Here is a 23,602-nt window from a genome sequence, read left to right as displayed (position 1 = left end):
ATATTTGATGTTTTTTTTTATAGTTTTATATTACTATTGTACAAGTGAAAAATTAAGAGCTAATAAAAATTAAATATTTAAAATTAAATACAAAATTGCAAGAAAAATTCAAGAAACAAGTGCACGAATAGACCCTCGGAATGATGAGTCACAAGGAAAGAGGCAACAACTATTAAATTTTAAAACAGGAAGTTATGTCCAGACTCTCAGAAGGATGAGTAACAAGGAAGGGCGCAACAACTATTTTAATTATCCCGAAATCAAACGCCTTGCGGCGTAATAATAGGATCGATCGAACTTGAAGGTTTGAAAATCAGATGAATGACTGTACGCATCGCTATTACGCTGTTTTGAAACGTTCACTCGATGGTCCTTTTTTAATTAAGGAATTTAATCCCTATTACTCGGGATGGGATCAAGTGCAATCTTTTACTGGGAACGAGAGAGAGGGATAAGAAATATTTAATTAAACAAAAATATACATTTATTTATTAAAATAAATAAAAATTTGATACATGTTCTTATAATTATATGAGAAGTAGAAAAAAACTAATCTTCAATTATGTAAGTGTAAATGTGAGTGTATGTGTGATTGTTTATTTATTCATAGATGATATATTAGTGCGGATGGCATCAGCTAGATAAGGGGAAGATATTTATTTTTAATATTTAGTCTCCGACTGGTAATTACAGTATATAGTGTTTAATTTGAAAATAAAATCAAAATTAAAACGTATAGATAAACAAGTATGCGTTTGCGTGTGCGTGTGCGTGTGCGTGTGCGTGTGCGTGTGCGTGTGCGTGTGCGTGTACGTGTGTGTGTGTGTGTGTGTGGGAACAGTCGGAAGTATAAAATTGATCGCTCGCATATGAATTAAATTCGGTTTTTAAAATTTTCTAAAGCTTATTACGGCTATTTCGGAACAAATTAATGATTTAAAAGAATAAAAATATCTAACAGAATTGTTTTGATTTAAATAAGAAATAAAACAAAGAAGAAAAAAGAGAATTATTTAATTAGACTTACTTTTTACGAATAGCGATTCGGAGTCCAAAAGATGGCGAATTAGTGCAGTGTTTTGCTCTGTGTTTCATGTCGATAACTCGATGCTCGATTCGTGGTTGCAGATAAGTTGCTCTGGAGATGATGCCAAATAAGGACACTGATTGCACAGTAACTAACTCATAACTCACTATGCTAAAACACAAAATAAGACTAGCGGTAAAAATAACTGGTGAATGAATAAAATCTGAAGTCTTGTCTGAAGTCTTGTCTGAAGTCTGAATTATTATTTTCGAGTCTTATGAGTCTCTTTTTTATATTTCTTTTCCGGAAGTATGTACTAATTTTTAGAAGTAGGGATCCTTCGGAAATTTAACGAATTAGAAATTATTCCAGTGCCTTCTAGGCGGGGTATTTCTCCTACTTCTCGTTTTTTACTCACGGTAATCGTCGATGGGTGAGTTTGATATCAATTTTCTTTGATTATTGCGCACGTAAATAATGAGAAAGTCTTATTTTCTTATGATTAAGAAAGAATTTATTTTCTTATGTCAAATGGTACGACTCTATTTGTTAATTTTCTTCGTTGAGATAGTTTTATCGTTATTGATTCAATTGCGTTAGAAGAAATTTCGTTCGAAGAAATTTATTATCTTTTGGTATTGCTTTATTCTTCCGCCGGGAAATTCTACTGCAAGGGATACTTATCAATTTTAAATTTTTCGAGGAGATTGGCATGGTTTCATCACCGATCTTCTTGCATCTTTCTTACGGTTCTTCCTCATTGATATAGTTAGTGACTAAGAGTTTACGAAATGCGTGACGCAAGATGCTCGATGTATTTTTATCACTAATAGACGATTGCCACAACTTCGCGGAAGGAAAGAATCGTGGAGACGCCAAAACATAACAGTGCATTATAATTGTATTACATATTGTAGTCGAATAACTTTTAACAGTAATAGGTCTAGTGCAAACCGATAATTTAATAAGTTTGCTATTTTAATTATTTTTCAAAGTGGTAAATATTTCCCATCAAGTGGAATGATCTACCATAGCTACCGTTACATATAAGTCACAATACAATAAGTCTATTCTTTCCACCATGATAAAATACTTTAAAATAAAATAAAATTCTGTTAGAAGAGTTTAATTTACATATAGTCTTGCGTATTTCGATAAAATAATTGATCTTATATATGTCGTTATGTAGAAAACCGTAGTTATAGAATATTGCGAATTTATAAGAAATTTTACTTGATAATTTTACATCAAAATGGCCAATAGTTTATCGTGGGCTACAGTTCTACAGTTAATTTCACCAAAAAGATATGCCCATTTTTCGTAGTCTCTTGTCTTAAAGATTTTCTAAAATCGGGCTTATTTATCTAGATAATCCGAAATTAATTGCCAGTTTTTAGCATTGTAATTGACTCTATAATATCCTGATAAGCAATAAATTTTATCATTATTTTTTTTAATAAATTTATAAAACATAAATGTAAATATGTAAAAAATAATTGTAAATATCTACATAAGTTTTTTAAATTATATTAAAACTGTATTAAACGTAGACTGGGTGTACCAAATGTAAAATAATTGGGATAAAGTTCCGAAAAAGATTCAGCTCCGATTTCGATGAAACTTTGTGAAAAGCTTTCTTTCATGTTAAAATGAAAATCCCTAAAAAGATGTTTGGCGACTCCTGCAAGAAACTCATATTTTAAGAGAAAAAGGTAAAAAGCCCTTTTCGGAACTCTACCCATAATTTTTAATACCACCTGCAACTAATATTTACGTTCGCATCAATTATCTAAATAACCAAATATAATTGCATATCTGAATTGTGCTAGCATTGCACAAATCAGTATAATTATTGATTTTCTTAGCATAGCAATATTAAAAGTATTTTACTCTTGAGTGCAACCCTTCGCTCTCAATTCAATGTCCATAAATCGACTATATAATTAATTTTGTAATTGACTTTATAATTAATTTTGTAATGATAATTGCATATAATGTTTATTGTCCAGAATTGTTTTTTAATGCAATCAAGACTCTTTTTTTCTTTATTACTTTTTTAAAATAATAATAGCACATTGTTAACACAATTTAGAAAATTTACAACTGAGAAAATTTAAAAAAAAAATAAAAAATAGGGGATTAACTAAATTAATCATTTTTTTTATTTTTTTATATTATAGTTCCAATATTCGAGAATAATATAGCACAAACTTAGCACAACTTTTGATATTAGTTAATTTTAAAAAGGGGGAGACTAACTTCGACTTGGGTGATTCAACCTCATTATTTTTTTATGCATTTATCATCACTCTAAGAACGGAGAGATAGGAACCTGTAGCTTTCAAGATCTCTTTAAAAGAAAATAAATTCATAGGTAGGAAATTTCCGGCTGTTATCTGATGAGGAATCATTCCTCGAAACATCACCATCGGTAGGTTTTTCATTAACTTCATGTCGAAATCATACCACGGACTGTCATAAACACTATATGCGAGTTTTCCACTTATAGATTCTAACTGATCACCAGCGTAGCAGTAGAGGTATAGTTGCACTAGCATTGTCAAGATCAAGACAATGTGTTTGATCATCGCGATGTTATCGTTTGATTTCAACGAAATTAACAATTGCATACCTGAAAGTAAGTCTTAAATTATTATGGAAATATATGTTTTTGTATTTATGTGTTAATAATTCAATATAAATAATATACAAATATTTGATAGAATAAAATATAATAGAGAACATTTTATAATGCGTCATTTTTTTTATTTCCAAAATTTATTTAAATTTGTTGGCTTCTAATAATTTAATTTATAATGATTGCCAATAATAAGTTTGACAATTTATAATTAATGGACACATTCGCTTTTTGAGCTTGTTTATCTTCGGAATATTTATATACTTATATAATATTTTAAGAGATTTTATCCAACTCTCTTTAAGAACTAGACATTTTTATTTAAAGTCTCGATTCATCAAATTAATATTTAATATTTCTTTATATCATTATAGTTCTTAATAGCAATTTTTAAAATCTGAAACGGTGAAAAAATCAAGTTACACAAAAGAAAAGAATTGTTTTAATCTCTATAAAAAAATTATAGACATAAAAATATGCAATTATAACATCAAGATATCTCTAATCAAAATGATCCTTATACTTTATGATATTAATTCATGTTTTCAAATCTTTCAAATCTCCCAAATATATGTCAAATCATTTTGAATGTAACAAAATAAATGATCAAAATTCTCTAATAGTTATCACCTTAGAAGAACAAAACATACAAATTGCGAATCAAGAAAAAAAAATTAAAATATGTGTGACCGATGCTGGCGTGACTGGTGTGCGCACAGATATTTGGCGGAAAATGCATAATTCGAAACAACAGTCTATGAACAACCGAATGAAATGGAAGGAGGTACATGGGTTTATAAGAAGCAAGTTGGCTTTGATAAAAATGGCTTACTAATTTTCTTCAGCATATACCTAAATCTAAGGTTTGCGATTATTTTCTATAAAAAAAATAATTCTTTTACATTGTATAAAAAAATCACTCACATTGTGTAATTTAAATTAAAAATTTTTGAATCAATAATTTACTAAATATTTTTTAATATAGATATAAACTAATATATTTTGTTTCTAAATAATTGTACAGTAATATATAGTAAAATAAAAATTTAAAAGCAAGGTAATTATGAAAGAGATATTAATCACACTAAAAAACCTCACAAAGGTAAAAAAAGTACACCAAGTACATAAAAAATATTCCTTGTATGCAACAAAAAGTTGAAAAGATGTGAAAATTAAAAAAATACTTATCTCTAAAAAATAACTTATAAAAAAAATTGTTCCCTAAAAAGTAAAATCCTCTAAAAAATAAAAACTAAATGGGAAATCAATAATTAAGTCAAGTAGAAGGAATTTAATTTGTGAAGATTTATAATTTGAAATAATGTTTGTCATAAAATCAATCTTGCACTTATAGAAAAATTATGGATTCTCTCAAATAAATTAAAACGCATTTTATTTATATTAAAAAATTACATTTATGTTTCAAATAAATATTTTATATAATATAGAAAAGAGCATTATTATATTACGGTTTTTATTAAAGATAGTAAATAATAATATTTATTATTTAACCCATACTGTAATAATGTTGATCATATCGATCACCAATTTTGAATTTAAAAGTCCATGCCAAATATAGATCGATTTGTTTTAAAATTAATCACAATCTTAACAGAAGCCCGGAACGAAAGGGTTAATATTAATGTGACATATAAAAACTTGGCGTGCCTGAAATATAAATTTGCAAAAGATTATTAAAAATCATAATCAATATTAAAATGTATGACTTATAATGCGACACGGGCGACACATTCTCTCTCTCTCTCTCTCTCTCTCTCCCCCCCCCCTCACGCTCTTTATCTTGGCGTCGCGATACTACTGTTAACTGCGTCGCTTCATACATATCATATACATATGCGCTCACATACATATTGTCTCTCAAGGCGTATTTACACAAGCGAATAAGCGCTGTAAATGCGCTTTGAGGAACAAAATCACTTTGTATGGGTACGTGCGGACATACGTATGTAAGTCTGAAAGTTGAAAAAGAATTTTTTTTCACAATTCTGAACCTAACGACTATCATATCTCAGGATTAACAGCACCAATCTTATTGAAACTGGTTGCATTCAAAAGCTTGCATTCACATTATGTGATAAAAGTGCCATTGGTTTTTTTATTACGGCTTTAGTTCCTGAGGTATTTTAATCGAAAGTTTATCAAAACTATTATAGACATAAAATTCCGGATAAGCTACTTGGTAGCGCCGTGACCCCTGTACGTAGGCAAACTCTTCACATGACAGAAAATTTTTGTCATGTACTTGGCGATTTTTTTATGAACTTGGCGTCGCGACGCTACCGCTTCGCTTGTTTATATAGGGGAGGCAGTTCCGATAATCTTGTCTTTGACTTATGTTGGAGAATCAAAAAGAGATTCAAATCTATAACGATAAAAATATTTCAGCTACAATATTAGAGTGCACGGTACACAATTTAAAATTTAACATAACATACTGCTTTCAAGTACAAGCACATGCTAAAGTGATAGCTCTTATTACATATTTATCTGTATGCCTTTTCGATATGTTATGTTTTTTCTCATGAAAAATTGATGACAAAATTTTAAAAAACCGCTAATTTATTAGGTATTGTATAATGATTGTGACAGACATTAATGATTCTATACAATTTGATTTTACAAAAACATTGATAGCTTTGTAATCTTCAAATCTTTAATGATTGACAAGACAAACATTTTTTATCTGTTTAGCCGTTTCACAGTACAAGTTACTGCTAGCTCTTAACAATTTTTACTCTGATTAGTTAACGATTGACCCGTTATTCGGTTCGGAAGTAATATTGAGAACCTTAAATAAAAATAACATAAAAATTAGAATAAAGGAAAATGGTTAAATTGTCCATCCCAACTGCTTACGAATTTTATACATCAAAACTAATAAATAATTGTAACGATGCGTACATCGTTACCTGGCCGTCCACTCGCCGGACACCCCGCCCGACGACCATCAGTCGGGCCAACGCGCGTAAGATACCGCCGTCCCATGCCCAGCAGTCACGGGACCTTGCGAAGGCGCTACGCGCCCCATTGTATTGTAAACCGGTGAGCGAACATAAACAGTTGTATTTGTTTACGGTTATACCACCGGTTCGGCACACCGTACCGGAGCACGAGTCGCGCGCTCAGGAAACCGTTTCCGAATATTCCCGAACGGGCTCAACCGAATTGTTTAATAAACAATTATCGCGCCGACGCGATACCGCCGACACCGGGTATAAATAAGCGCTCCACCGACTAAACAGACAGAATCTTCTCTGCCGCTCTGAAGTCAGTAAGACGCTCAGAGCACTCCGAAGAACCTACACGCTTCACAAGTGAGATCGAGGTTGGGTGTACTCCGCCTCTGCTGGGCTTTCCCAGTATCCCGCAAGCAAAGCGTTCCTACCGCACTTCCGATTGTCCGGCAATATTTCTAGCGGTGGGAATTTACCCGCCACCGACGGATATTCCCGTCTGCCGGACGCTCCTATTCCGCCCGCGAAACGTTCCCGCTAATCCGGAAATTATCTCGAGGTATCTCGCGAGCCGACACAATCCGACCGAGACTCGCTATCATTATGGCAACAGAATCCGTGCGTCTAGGGCCTTGAGACCGCCCTACGCGCCGAATTTGGCGACACACGATTCGCCAAGCCGCGAGGCTCCCGCCCCTCGCGGAGACATCACCGTGCGCCATCGCGCTATCTATCCGACGGGTGATACCACCCATCGATCACAGGCATCGATTATCGCGCACTGCGTTCGATCCGCCGCATAAAATCGCGCCTTTCGCGAGTGCACTCCAAGCGTGCACTCGAGCGCATCACACCCCGAATCGCACCACCGCGGTGCATCCGCTTACCGTTTGAAATACATACACACATCCACGCATCACTCGCATACACACGTTCACGCGTCATATTCATATACACTCGCACTCATACGTATCCATAAGCGCACATTCATACACCCATACACTTTTGTAACCCCCGCAGTCTGACATAAATAAACACACTATTTATTTTACTAACGCATTTTGATACTTGCTATACCTTCCGAGCCCTGATCCCGGCCGAGCTATCCCGCAACAGCGCTCGGAAAATCCGACCGTTACATAATTATGAGAATTTTTAGTTAGACCTCAACATTGGAAGACTTATCACGATAATAACAATTTTAACAAAAATACATATACAACTTTTTATTAATTATCAATCAAAATATATACTAATAATAGGAATAATAGAAACGCGCACGCAGTCAACTTAACAGTCACGTCACAGGTAAATATATTCCCCATCGTATACTGTAAAATAAGAAAGAACATAAGCGAACTTTACATTGTATCATTTAATATCATTATTAGATTAATGAAAATACTAAATATACATATATATATATATATATATATATATATATATGTATTATATATATATATTTACATTACAGATGTTACCACGTTTAATATTAATTTATCATTCAACTATGTCTTATTCATACAAAATTTGGATTGATCATTATATTATATAATAAGCAGATACAACAAAATACATATAAAGCAGAATTATTTCTTTTTATATTAAAAAAATAGAGCAATATTATAATCATCAGTAAAAACAAGTAAAAAATTGTGCCAATTGGAAACTTGCACATGACTTCCTCATAATTTTATTTCCCTTTTTTTATAATATCAGTAATTACAAATTCATGTAAAACAATTTAATCTAATATTTAAAAAATTTGCAGAAATTAGGCCGTGACCAAACATTTATTAAAAAATTCAAAATTTTATAAAAAATTAACCGTTTCAACAATTTTAAGTAAATTCAATACCAACCATGCTTTAATGATACTTTATTAACCCTTAATGTACACACTTCAGCAGAATTGCATAACGGTCACACTGGAGTCGTTTCAGCCCCCACTATTAAATGCTTGTTGCTATAAAGCTATTTGAATTTTTGACTTGAAAAAATTACATAATAACTTTGAAACATCCTTCTATACTACGGAATTGTGTTTTTATATAAAATTTGATTTTGAATATGAAAAAAAATTCCCCAAAATTCTCCAAAATTCCACCAAAAAACAACGTGAAAAATGACTTTTTTTACTCAAAAAATCAGAACTCATACTATTTTTGATATTTTAAGCTAAAAATTTAACCTGTTACTCTCGAGATGTGACACTTTAAGAAAAAAATTAGTGCGTTCCAAAAAAGGGATTTATTTTGAGAATCGAAATGAGGAATCGGAGTAAATTGACGTTGAATTTGTCTGGGGTCAATCTGACCCCACAGTGCATGTTAAGGGTTAATATAAAAATATTTAGCCCGATATATAAAAATTTGATGAAGTTAGAGCAACTACATATTTTTTTTTTTAGAAAAAGTCAAAATTTTATAAAAAATGAACTTTTTCATCAATTCTCATTAAAATCAATACTAACCATTCTTTAATGCTAGTTTATTAATGTAAAAATATTTAGCCTGATATTTCAAAATTTGTGGAAGTTACAGCATGCACATACATTTATTAAAAAATTTAAAATTTCATAACAAACCCTTTTATCAATTCTCATCAAATTCAATACCAACCATCAAATTTAATACTATCCTTTAATGATATTCTATTCCTATAAAAAAATTTAGACAAATATCTTAAAAGTTGCGGAAGTTAGAACAACACCTTTTTTTGGAGAATTTAAAATTTTATAAAAAATAAATCCAGAACTTCAACCAATAGCTAATTAAAAGCACAATCTACAGTAAATAAAAAACGGCACTGAATATGTCCAAAAAATGCAACTCTGCAACAAATGTTACTCTGCAACTTTGCAACTGCAAGTGTAACTCGGTAACAATCGACGGTCATGTTCGACCAGAAGATACCAAGTAGATTGATATAATAATTTCTTTTTTCAAAGAGACAAAACTTTGAGATCGCCAATGTTGTTCAAGTAAACATTATATCTTGCTTTTCTTTTTTTATTGTACAATAGCTTTTATAAAAAAAAAGATAACTTTGTATTAAAATTCTTTTTAATGAATGAAATAAAAACGATCGTTATTGTAACAAAATTTAGTAAATAAAAAGAATATTGTTATTAGAAAAAGTTTTTATTATTACAAGAAAAATTTAGAAGAATAAATAAAAAATACATATTATATAAAAGAAAGACCAAAGAAAAAAGAAAGAGATTTTGAAAATCGCTTTCCTTTCTTTCTTTCTTAATAAACAAATCAGCACGCATAAATTACTACACACATACGTTTTAGTAAAACGCGAAAAAAAGGAATCCATTTTCTTTTTTTTTCTGCAAATTGGACTTTTTCCCAACATTTTTTTAGGCCGCGAGTGGTTACATCTTGCTGACTCCACGATTCCTTTCTTCCGTGAAGTTGCAGCAAGGATCGTGGATTCGCAATAAAAATAAATCTTTCGATAAATAGAATGTTTTGTACTACACAACTTTTTAAACGTTTCATTATTTATCAATGAATATAATCATGAGTATCGACGAAAGCGAGAAAGATAAAAGAAACTATGCCGATCTCTAAGTAAATGGAAGTCAATAGATTTCTCATACAGTAAAATTTTTCAGTGAAAGAAACAGCGAAGAAACGATAAAATCACTTTACAAAATATTTAATAAATACAGCCGCATCAATATCGATAAAAATTATAGAAAAATAAGAAATACCTTTGCTATTTATCTCAGAATCATATGCGCGAAAGTCCGCCGTTCTTCGAAAATGTTCGACTGTTGAAAATATTTCACTTTGACTAATCGGCGAACCATAAAAAAAGAGCTCGCAAAATTCGCATAGTCATTTTTTTCGTCAGTTATTCTATGCTGCAATATTTACCATAATACGAGAACAAGTTCTTACCAGTCTTCTATCGTCATTCGGAGTTGCAAATCAAATATTATATTACACTACGAGACTCAAAGGGACTCAAAAAATTCGCCAGCCCTTCATTTTCGGGATATTAATTAAAAATAAGTAACGATAAATTTAATTTTATTATACAGAATTCTTGGCCAAATTATTTTATAACTTTACTGGCATTGCATTAGTTTCTTAGTGGAAATCATCTCAGCTAAGCGTTTGAATCTGCGAGCAAAGCGTATCAAAAGGAAAATTAATTGCAAGATTCGAAAAGTGTTGATTCGGATTAATACAAATTTTGATATCATAATAGATAATATAACTGACATTAAATATAAGTCACTACACAAACACACACACGCACAACTCCGAGCCTACTTCTCCCTTTCATTTTTCTCTTATTGTTAGTTATTTTCCTGAACATTTTTTTCTCCCCCTGAACTGCACCAATTTCTTTCGAGATTATTTTCTTCCCTATCCACAATCATCCTCGGCAAGTCACTCCCTCCTTTTTCTCAGTCTTTCGAATCGAATGATTTCGAGAAAGGAATCCAAGATTTTATCGAATAATTTTATAAACTTCTTGATTTATTGTAGAAGCAGAATTATACAAAAATTTACAGCACGATTTAAAGCTATCCTTATGTATTTCCTTGTTTCAATCTTTTACACATTTTTACACTTTATTTTTAATATTTTTATTTATTGATAAAAATAATCATATGCTGTATTAGCCAATTAAAGATTTAATCTAAAAATAGAGCCTTCCTCTAATCATTCTGACTGATGTTCTCCGAACTTGTATAACATCCGCGGAGAAAAATAAACTCAACTACACAAACACATTTACATTCACGCAATTAATATTATATATGTTGTTTATATATATTGTTATTATATATATTGTTTATATATAAATATAACATGTATTCAAACTTCCATTCATTTTTCTAATGAATAAAATTATATTTTTTTTATTTAACTATTCAAAACATTTCTGAAATTTTCTCTCGTTGTTAGATAAAGATCGTAGTTGGTCCCGTATAAAAGGAATTAAATTCCTTGATCGAAAAGGAATCACCAAGTGAACATCTAAATAAATAAACAGCATAATAGCAATCCGAACAATTGTTTATCTGACTTTCAAATTTGCGAGTCTGTTCAACTTTTTTTTGTTGCGAGATGTCCGATTTCAGGATAATTAAAATAATTATTACATTCTTCCATTGACTCATTTTTTTCTTGAGTTTGGACGTAACAGTATATTTAAAAAGGTTTTATTCAATTTTAGTTCTAAGTTAAAATAATACACAATGAATTATAAAAATTAAAATACATAAAAAAATAAAGTTTATTTTATTAAATATATAGTAATTATTCAATAATTTTATTAAATTGTACATACTTGTACGCTTAATAAATGTTTTCCAAATTTTTTTTATTTTTCAGGTGCAATACTTCTTGGCTTTATCAGAGAATCAAACAACTTTATTTAAAAAATCTATTGCTAGAAGATTTGATTTTAAAAACGAAAAAATTAAAAAAAAGACACGCGCATAAGCTGATGGATTGCCAATGGATTACAACAATTTATTGGCCATAAATAAAAATAGTTAGCCGCCAATAAAAGTAGATTTAATTGGTTATCATTATTTTCACAAACTTGGTTATAGAATATGGTCAGTTCAAATATCTGCCAATCTTTTACAATCTTTACTAATCTCTTGTTATAAATTCAATTTTTTTTTCTTTAAAGATGGGAAAAACATCAAGTTATTATATTGGTATAAAATCTTGTTCTCTAATTCCATTATATGAAAACTTGCTGATAATCATATCAGATTATTTAATATCACAATATTTTAACTGATTTGATAATACTCAAAATATATACATTTATATATTTTATAATTATCTCAAAACATATACATCTATGTTAAAAGGAGAAACCAGTGTAATGGCTGAAAAAAAGTTATTTTTAAGAACTTTCTCTCTGGTAAATAATTGGGTTTGTTTTTCAAATCACGTTTTTAACATCACAAAGTACATAATTAAAACTATTTTTTGTCAATTTTTTGTTAAAAAATATTAATATTTATTGTTACAATAGCCAATATTGTGAGTTGCCTTAAAATAAAAAAAATGGGCGCATGCATAGTAGAGCAACGAAAGCTCTGAAACAAAAAAAAATATTTTCTTCAAATATGAGACAATATAGCTTCAATTGCACGTACGGAATTTTCGATTGAGGTACTTGTCTCGCAAATCGCAATTAACAAGAAAAATTTGAAAATTTATTTATACATTAATAAATGTGATATCTATACATTTGTACATCTTAAAAACAATTGAATTCGTCCCGAACGCGAGATAATCACTATCAAAAAATTGTACTTTTTATACGTGTCGCATATGTAAAACGTATGAAAATTTCGTATTTTAAATTTTAACAATTAGAAAAAATAACAAGAAAATGATGAAAAACTAATATAAAATATAAGGACACTTTAGGAATTCTATTAAAAAGAATCTGAAATTATTGAGTGTTTAGTTTTAGAAATATAATAATAAAAAGACCTAACGGTATTATTTCATTCTTATTATTCACCGAAAGTAAAACAAATGATGTTCGTAAATTTGCGGGCAATTTGCAGATGACTTAGCAATAAGCTATAGAATGTCCAAAAGTTTTTAATTGGTAACTGTAGTTGTTTTCAGTCGGATGTTATAACGCTGATTTAAAATATAAAATTTTGGATTATACTGTTGCGAGACAATTATCTTAAATGATTTGTTTTTTTGCAATGTTAACAAATAAAGATTAATCTCATCGATTTTGGAATTCTTTTCTTCAAAAGTTTGCCATTTTAAATGATTATTTTTTTTTTTGTTAATCCATATGTGCAACTATGATAAAGCAATTATATCATATTTTAAGAAAATATTTGTTTTTCTTTGTTTTAGAGATTCCGTTCAGAGCTGCACGTGAACGCGTTTTTTTTTTTTTAAGGCGGCTCTATTGGCTATTGTTGTTATAAATATTAATATTTTTTAATAAAATTTTTACAAAAGTAGTATAAATTATATGTAATAAAGTGATAATAAAGTGATGTTAAAAAAGACACTTATTTAAAGAAAAAATATCCTTAAAAATTAGCCGCTACACTGATTTTCTCCCTTAATAAATATTATAAGTATTTATTCAAATTTTATTTTTAATTCAATGTTGAAGTATGGCATCAATATACATATTAGTCGAATACGCAGTATTTATCTCTTCAATTTCTTTTAGCTTTTATATTTTAAATACATTATAACTGTAGGTATATAACAAGCTACGTCATGGTATTATAATAATTTCATATATAAAATTGTTTATTACAAGCTTTTTTTAATTATTTTCTATTGTTGTTAACAAATATAATAAATTATAAATATAATAAATTTTATATAAAAAATTTTCTTATCTTAAAATAATATAAACATGTAGCAATCAAAAAAATATTTTACAGCATTTATATGTGTGATTTGTAGATTATCAAAAATTTTAATAACATTTATTATTCATGTAAAAAACTGATAAAACTCATCTGTTAAAAATAAAATTTAAATTGAGAGTATTATTAAGACATATACATGTGATAACACGTGAATTTCGAGAAGAATTAAAAAAAATTTTATCAACATTATTTCTCTCTTTCTCCCTTTTCAATTTGAGTCACCTCTACACGACATCGCAAACATTATAGAAACACATGTAGACACGTATTAAGTAGTCGTTCGCCGTCATCGGTGATATCAATTATTCCTAATCATTGCAAAGAAGTGCCAGTTGAAGATCTCATACAAATCTCATTTTGTTGCTAAAGGACTTTTATCTCATTTTGTTCCTAGAAATCGATGTTGTTAAAGTAAGTTGAAATTGTTTTAAAAATCACGTGTAACTGACTTGAATTTTATTCTAAAATAATGTGTTCTTTCTCTGCAGTTATTTTTGGTAGTTTTTTAACAGTTGGTGCAAATACAACGCAACTAGTATCTAATCTATGATAAAAGAAGAGAATTTTTGACTAAAATTTAATTCAATAATTTGCCAGTTCTAAATTCCTGAATTTTGAAGTTTTATCGAAGAAATATTTTAGCTAGTCATTTAAAATAACGGTTGATTCTTGGCACATAAGAAGAAATAAAGAAAAAAAGCTAAAGCTATATACATGTAACACATTATTAAATTTAATTTGTATTACGTAACGTATATTAAATTTAATAATTTATCCTGCAACTTATTCGATATAGATATATATTTCTTATATATATATCGTAGAATTGAAATTTTGTTACAATGCATACAGGTAATAATACATTAGTATTAAAAAATGTTTTTTCTAGTAATAATAATATACATATAGTTACATTTATAATAATATGTATAAATCAATGAATGAACTGTTACATTAGTAAATTATATTAGCATACTGTAAAATAATCTTTCCTTCTTGATTTTATAAAAAATATATTCCTTTTACAGCATTATTTGTGATCATCGCTTGCATTATGTGTGCCTCCAAAGTATCAATGTTATTGCCAAATTCATTTGCTAATTTATCTACAATGATTGTAACATATGCAGAATTAAAGGATATATCTAATCTAAATGAACCATTGGATATAGTATGTATTCATGTATTTGTATCTTAAATAAGTTTTAAGTTACTTAAATTTTAATTTAATGTTATGTCACAGAATCAATTGATAAATATAAAAAACGAAATGTTTAGTCCTACGAGTACTTATATGATAACGTCCTTACTTTTAAATGGCGCTAATGAAGGATTGACGGAGAATGAATTGAAATTTTTTCTAAAAGTTCCTAATAAAATGTCTTTAAATGGATATCTAGCTAAACTTACTAATTTAAATGTAAGATATGAAATTAAGATAAAAATGAAAAAATATACTATAGTACAAAATATTTCTGAATAATGACATGTTTATATGTATTTTTAGAATATGAAATATATGAAATATATGAAATTGAAACTAAGAACTGCAGTATTTGTTCAAAAGTCAGTTCAACTAACTGACGATTTTGTATCAGTATGCGAAAATAAATTTAATTGTTTGATTTCAGAAGTAGATTTTAGAGATAATTTGCATGTTGCACATAAAATAAATTTATGGGCCCAAATAATAACAAATTGGATGACTGATTTCGTAATTTCAGGTACTTTGTATAAATGTTTGACTAAAAATTAAATATGAATAATAGTTTATATAAAGCACATTTTAATTATTAAAAACTTTAAATGAATAGATATCGACAAAGATACAAAAATAGTGTTAATAAGTGTTATTTACCTAAACAGCAGATGGCTATACTTTCCAGAAAAAACAGAAAAACACAAATTTCATGTTTCTTCATCAGAATTATATTTTGTTCCAACAATTAAATTTGAAAAATTTATTTATGGTGAAATAGCTCATTGGAATGTCACGTTCATTGAAATTCTATTCTTGGTAAATAATTATTATATAATTAATAAAAAACTTTCAGAAATAAAATAATGAATCAAAAAGTAGTCTTACAGAATATCAATAATTAAATATTGAATCAAAATATAAATTTACAGAATAACAATGTTACAATGACTGTATTTTTGCCAAATGAAGACATGGAACCTGGAAATCTAGAATATCTGGAAAAAGAGTTTAACCTTGATGAATTTCAGTCAATTAGAAATACATACAAAAACGATTATTTTGATCATGATATGGAATTATATCTACCTATGTTTACAAGTGAATGTATTCACAATATGAGACAATTTTTTCGTCATGTAAGTATTGTATAATTACCAAAATCTATACATCTAATATGTAAGAGAGATTTTAGATAAAGAAATTAAAGCTCTAGAAATTAAAACTGATAATTGCTTGTAGAAGAATGTAAGTGCTATGTTCGAGGATATTGCGGATTTTACACGCCTCTCAAAAATTCCTCTAAAAGTGAACAATATCATTCAAACCATTTCCGTAAACATTCACGAAGAAAGTTCGCAGTTTGAAGTTTTTGGTAATCTATACATTTGTGAATAATAGAAAACTTCAGGTCAATATTGTGTGTGTAAAGATAACAATAAAAAAACTTTTAATTACAGCCCTCCCAGTCAGAGAGAGAGTAAGAATACCGTTAAGAAAGCCAGGTCCACTGCAAAAGTTGATTGTCGATCGTCCGTTTTTTTACTTTGTCACAGTATACGGAGAGCTAATGTTTGCTGGAAACGTGCGAGTACCAAATTTTGTATTTATGAGAGATGAATTATAAATTCTATTATATACTTTATTGAATGTTTATATCATACAATGCATGTATTGCTTAATTTCTTTTATAAATTATCATATTAATGTATATAAAATTCTCAAGCATTATTAAATAAATAATCTGTATGTTGAAAATGCTTTAGTCTTTTTTTGATCAATTTTCTTTATTACTTAATTACTTAAAAATTATACTCCGCTTTATATTCGGTCTAGGGAAGGAACATAGAATTCGACCCAGAAATAATTCCACAGTTTCTGTATTTATTCCGTTGACTCGACGTATGAAGTTCCTCTAGGTAGCCTCCTTAATACATATATATATATATATATATATATATATATATATATATATATATATATATGTAATAAATTTACGTTGCGTTAAATGTCATAAAATAACTATATATACATATACAATTGAGCAACTATGTATCTATTTATAATTATATAATGTAAAAGAGAGATACAGCACATTTTATATTTGACGCGTTTTATATTAATTGATCTTCTTGCATAAATGCATTATGAAAAATGTTTCTTAAGATTTAAAAGATATATATGTTTAGAAATTTATAAAAACAATTTTGTATTATATATTATTTACTAGAATAGTAAACTAGTATTACAAGCGCGCGTTACGCGATATATTTAAGATTTTGGCTGAATTAAATTGTAATTTTACAGATTTTATTGAAGAAAAATCAATTTCTGGGTAATGTTGAATGTTTTCGTAATAGTAGTTTACATTAATTTTAACTGAATATAAAGTAATTAATTTTTTAAATTAGTATTATGTTATTACATATACACGTTTAATTTCATTTATTTATTTTTGATTAATTAATATTATTAGTTTAGTAATAATTATTGATTTAGTAATAATTTTTATACAAGAAATTGATATGGGAAACGGCAGAAGATCTATTCTATTTCTCTACAATTTTAATCTTATTTGATTTCGATTTTTTTTTTTTATTCAAAAAGTTTTAATTTATTGCAGCGTTAATTAATTTTTTTACAATCATATTATCGCTCGGTTGAAGTATACTCTCTTTCTGTCAGTTTTTGGAAAACGTCATTCGAAAAATCGCAATATTTTTTGAAATGTTGAGTTTTTAACATTTAGTAAAAATCTTTTTTTATAATTCCTGTTACTTAGAATTATAATCAAAAGATTGATGTAGTTACAATGTTAAAGATGTATATTGTTAAAGATGTATATTGCACTATAAATGCATAAAAATATGTGTTGTAAATTTTATGTAATTATCACATCACTTTTATTTTCATAATCAGATAATTAAATTTATTTGGACAAATAATCGCAACTTTGTACGTGATGTTCAGATCGGCAAAATATTTGTTATTCTTTGTGTGAGCAAAATACATAAATAGTGTAACGTCTTGGCTAATAATTAAAGAAATCACAATTACGATAACATATGTACAGAGTGTTTCTAAATAAGTGCAAAAAATTTTAAAAGATGATTTTTTGTCAAAAATTAAGGCAGATCTTCATATAAACATACATATAATCCTATATTCTTTACTGTGGAGTTACACTTTCCCAAAAAGAAAGGAAAAAATTAAATTTTTATCTTTTTTTATGGTATGATCAAATTAGAAAAATGAAAATCAAATGATTTTGGATGAAATGGTGGACGTTTTTCAGTGGTAGAAAGGATACTTATTAATATTTTTTTAATCATTCTATATTGTAGGAAGATGATTATTATAGGGAAATAAAATTAACAATCCTCCTTCAATTTTTTAATAGAACATTTTAACGGACTGTAGTGTGATCATCTAAAAATATACGTTAAAATACTTGATTCTTTTAGAAAATTTTTTATTTCTTCTATATTTTAGGTAAAATTAATAGTTGTCAAGTAGAAGATATAAAATATATTAATGTGCACCATGCTAAATGACATAAGTTTACGAGAAGTTGAATTTTAAAATAAAAAAGGTAGGCAATACAAAATTATAGTAAATGTTGAAAACAAATGAAACAAAAACAACACAAAATTATAATTATTTTAAAGATTAAAAAATAATCTAATTTTTACCTTTTTTTGAAAGAGTGTAACTCCTCAGGGAGAGATATAGAAATATATGTTTATATGAAAAACTCTTAATTTTCAACAAAGAATCATCTAAAATTTTTCGCACTTATTTAGAATCTTATATATGTATATAGTAATATAGTGCATATATAGTGATAGTGTGCGTGAATACTCCACCGTTATAGCAGCGCACCATTATCAGGCACACGGCTCACTGATGTGCGTCCGACTAAAAGTCGGTATTGATTGGCTAGACTTTATTCAACAACTTCTTTATTAAGCGTTATAGAAAAAAATAGTGTTTATCTAATCTACCTTTTTTTCGGTTGGGTACTTTCTTGTCGGATACACACTCTATACAGGTTGTTCGGAGTCATTCACATCACTCTGAGTATAGAATGTCCGATAATTTTTTATAAGTGTAAATTGCCCAAAGTGTAAATTGGCTCAAACTGAAAAGAAAAGTCCTTTACCATTTTGGGATTTTATTTTAGTAATAATTATTGAAAAATTAATTAAAAAGATTGATGAATTTGTGTGAGTATAAAGGCGCAGTAAAAAGGGGCAATCAATAATTGTGTGGTTACTAGGACGCAAGAATTCATCGTTATATACTGTACCATTGTCATTTGTAGAACGCTCTTCCCAAAACTTTGTCGCGCGCCTAGCGACCACAAACTTTTAGGTACTTTCTGGACTATTCTTTCTCGTCGCGCGCTTATACTCATGCGAATTAGTCGATATTTTTTAATTAATTTCTCAATAATTATTATAAAAATTGCAAAATGGTTAGATTAGGTTTTTTTTCTCAGTTTTACCTGTTCTACTTGCATACGATGATTGATGCGATTGACTCCGGACAATCTGTACATCCATTAAATGTATAGTTATATGCATACAATTTTACTCAGATAATATAGATTATTATAATATTATATTTTTATTAAATTTACTTCCATTAAAAATGTAACGATAACTGAAAAAAATTTAACAAAAATTTAAGTGTAAAAACTTATATAATTTCTATGATCATAAAAAAGATAATATTTTTAACATTTATATTTCTAAAATACAAATATAATTGGAACTTTAATATTAACAAATAAAATCTTAAAAATGAAAGTCATGTTAAAGTAAAGTCACTTATTTGAGAAGTTAACTAACTTGTCATAAAAAAACCAAATCGTTAAACAAAATTGTTTCAACAATCGAAAAAATCTACACTTTTATATATTATTTGCTAAGAGAAACTGAATTTTTATTAACTATTATTAATTTATTAAAAATGTAAAAGTGGCTCTGAAAATATAAATCAAAAAAGGAATAAAATGGCAATAAGAGCCGGCGCAGTAATAAAGGCGCAAAGAAACTGTTTATTATAAAGCATCAGCGAATCAAATTAACATTTTTGATATATGTAGCCAATATTTTGACCCTTTTTTGGCCTTTCTCAGCGCAATTAGATCTTAATATAAATTTAGATTTAAACTACACGGAAAATGAACGCATATTAATTAATTAAACGCAAAGAGCGATTACAAGAACTGTCGTATTGTACCGTCAATGAATATTTTAAACCTTAACTCTCCACCAGCATTCGGAAATTTTCATTACGACAAAAATGCCTCGAGACCTTCGTATTGACGATACACTACCACAGTTCAAATGGTCCAGACGGTCTTATTGGCGTCTAATTGACGCAGCAATATCAATTTATGTGTAATAAATTGTGTGTAATAAATCTTTCTCTTTGATGTAAGAATCAGGTTTGATATACACAAAGATGTCTTAAAAAATAATAAAAACAGATTTTTTTTAAATGTAACTATATTGCATTCTTTGAACACATTATCAATTCGAAGATGTATAAAAAAATTTATCAAGCCAATGATTAAATAACTAAGGTAAATGCAAAATCATCGGTGAGGTGTAATCTCACCGATGACTTTGACCTTGACATATGTTGTCAAGGACAGGACCCTGAGTAATTTTTCCTTATAACTTAATCGGCGGTCTCTTATAGTTTTTGAGATATTTAATGTTAAAGTTTTACAGTTATAATGTATTTTCTGTTATAAAATAAGAAAAAATAAAGTTTGTATTTGTGTAGAGCAGATGTGAAAAAAGTGTTTGTTTACATTTCCGGGGACGAAGCTCCTTGGATTTTTCCACTTTCTGTGCAAAGCAAGGTTCAACGCAAGCCTGTATGTATCTAATTTTAATGGTAGTGGAGCCCCTCCGCAGGGGAAGTGGAACATACTGTTTCCGTGCATATACTTTTTAATGCATAAATATAAAGTGGAAAGTTATAAACTCATGTGGAATCTCATTTCGCAATAAAATATGTATGCGTGGAAGCAATATGTCCCTGCGGGGGGACTTCACTATCATTAAAATTAAACACATTGGTTTGGATTGAACCTCGCTTCGCGTGAAAATTTGTAAACCCATGTGGAATATTATTTTGGATTACTTTAAAAGTGTGTGCGTGGAAACAATGTGTTCCACCTCTCTTGTAAGAGAGGGGGTTCAAATTAGACACATAGGTTTGCATTAAACCTCGCTTTACGTTGAACCTCGCTTTGCGTGGAAAGTAAAAAAACCCGAAGATCATCGTCTCTGGAAATAAAAACAAACACTTTTTCCACGTCTGATCTGCGCAAAAACAATGTAAACAACCTTTATTTTCCTTTTTTATTGTTAGAGATATCGCAATATATAGTAATGTTCTTTTATATTAGTTTCGGTTCATTTACCGATAAGTTTTTTTTTTTATTTTTACCGGTTAAGCATGTTTTACCGACTGTGAGTCCTATGTAATGCATTCTCTGCTATACACATTTAATGCGAGTACGACTTTTACATAGTAAAGACATAGAAGTTAAGTTACTTTAACAAATAAAGAATATTTACATAAAGTTCTGGCTCATCCTTCCATATCTGAGTACTAAACTAACAGGTTATGGGCCCAGGTAAAGAAAGCACATAAATATTGAGCAAAAAATGTTGTAAGATATATTAAAACAGATAAAAGAGTTATCGTTCATTCGCGCCAAAATGCACAGCAATATACAGCACATCGAGAAGTTATTCGATGGGAATTCTGAGGCTATGGAAAATACAAATGAAAAGTGTATTGATCTATAACGATCTCTGGGGCTATACGAGTGGAGAAATCGCAAGACCTGAGAATGAAATAAGTGCATCGGATTGGACAATAAAGGATAAGAAGGTGCTCGCACTCAGTTTTAAGCGTGTCAAAGGCAGAACTTGGACACATAAGGAAAGCTGCGACATCCAAGCAAGCATGGGATGAATTAGCAAAAATACACAGTTCTAAAGGTCCAGTAAGAAAAGCAGTTCTATATAGACAACTGTATAACTTAAGAAAAAATCCGTCAGAGCCAATGTCGCAATATATAAATAATTTCCAAGAAAGGTAAACTTATTGGAAGATGCGGAAATAGAAATCCCAGCCGAATTGCAGTCAATTATGTTATTAAGTGTTTTAGTCTGCCTGATTACGAAAATTTCTGTGTGACGATAAAATCAAGGGATCAAATTCCAACAGTCAATTTTATTAAAGGAAAATTAATAGAAAAGGAAGCAAGGCGTCAAGGAAATAGTAATAAAGAAGAAAGTAGTACTTTGGCGCTAATTTCTCGAAAGTCACATATAACCAAAAATAAGAAAAAGTTTGTTGTAAAAATAAGAAAAAGGAAGTTGTTTTAATTGTGGACTGTTGTAAATATGGACATCCAGCAAATCGTTGGCGTCTAAGAAGAAAAGATGGAGACAAGGCTGAAAAAACAGGAAGACACGAAGGAGAGGACTCGTTAATAGCAACTTCAGCGTTAGTTTATTCGATAGAAAAGAACGAATGGTATTTAGATAGTGGAGCGATATCACATATATGTAATAATAGAAATGCATTCGAGAATTTATCTTTATTTAACGGACCGAGTAGTAATATAAATACAGCCGGAAGAGAAAATTTAGTATCCTACGGAGTAGGGACAGTACGAATTAACGTTAAATTACACGGTAAATTAAAGTCAATAAAACTAACAAATGTATTGTACGTGGCCTAATTAAGAAGTAATTTGTTACCAGTTTCAACTATAACTAAAAAGAAATACGGAGTTAAATTTTTAGATAATATTGCATATATTACAAGACTGAATAATTCATTAGCGTTTACCGCGACGAAAAGAAATAGCATATATGTAATTAAGCAAATAGATAATTATGAAGTTTTTAATGTTGTTAGTGATAATTCTAATCTAAAATTAAAGTTATGGCATGAAAGATACGATCTAAATTATAATGATTTAAAACAATTATTTGATAAGAAAATAGTATACGGATTAGACTTACCATCGAAAAATCAAAGATTACCATAACATGCGATCAGGTTAAAATTCATGTATTACCGTTCTCAGAAGCCACTCGAGCAAGAAATACTTTAGAACTAGTACGGACATCTGCGGACCAATAGATGTAAAATCATATGGAAATACACTCTGATACTTCGCTTTCATTGATAAACTAAAGAAAACATTGATAAATTAGGCCACGTACAATACATTTGTTAGTTTTATTGACTTTAATTTACCGTGTAATTTAACGTTAATTCGTACTGTCCCTACTCCGTAGGA

At 29.0% G+C, this 23,602-nt stretch overlaps 2 protein-coding genes across 3 annotated transcripts in view; one reads left to right on the top strand and one right to left on the bottom strand.

Moving 5' to 3' along the window:
- Positions 1-3,318: 3,318 nt before the first annotated feature.
- LOC126850590 (odorant receptor 22c-like) overlaps positions 3,319-23,602 on the bottom strand; it is a 33,445-nt gene continuing 13,161 nt past the window's right edge. The window contains exon 3 of the mRNA XM_050593735.1: positions 3,319-3,659. Coding sequence (XP_050449692.1) covers positions 3,319-3,659 — 341 coding nt within the window. The remainder of the gene's footprint in view (positions 3,660-23,602) is intronic.
- LOC126850688 (alaserpin-like) lies at positions 14,319-17,003 on the top strand. Of its 2 annotated transcripts, XM_050593934.1 has the most exons (9): positions 14,319-14,468; positions 14,546-14,909; positions 15,086-15,228; positions 15,301-15,477; positions 15,565-15,781; positions 15,872-16,074; positions 16,188-16,394; positions 16,498-16,630; positions 16,716-17,003. In XM_050593934.1, exons 2-9 carry the CDS (start codon positions 14,900-14,902, stop codon positions 16,880-16,882), a joined length of 1,257 nt encoding a protein of 418 aa, XP_050449891.1. In that variant the 5' UTR covers positions 14,319-14,468; positions 14,546-14,899; the 3' UTR covers positions 16,883-17,003. The 2 variants fall into 2 exon arrangements, with proteins under 2 accessions (XP_050449891.1, XP_050449892.1); XM_050593935.1 differs by lacking the exon at positions 14,546-14,909.

This window comes from Cataglyphis hispanica, chromosome 6, assembly GCF_021464435.1.
Source record: "Cataglyphis hispanica isolate Lineage 1 chromosome 6, ULB_Chis1_1.0, whole genome shotgun sequence".
NCBI classification, from domain to species: Eukaryota; Metazoa; Arthropoda; class Insecta; order Hymenoptera; family Formicidae; genus Cataglyphis; species Cataglyphis hispanica.
This window is presented reverse-complemented; position numbering and strand designations above follow the sequence as displayed.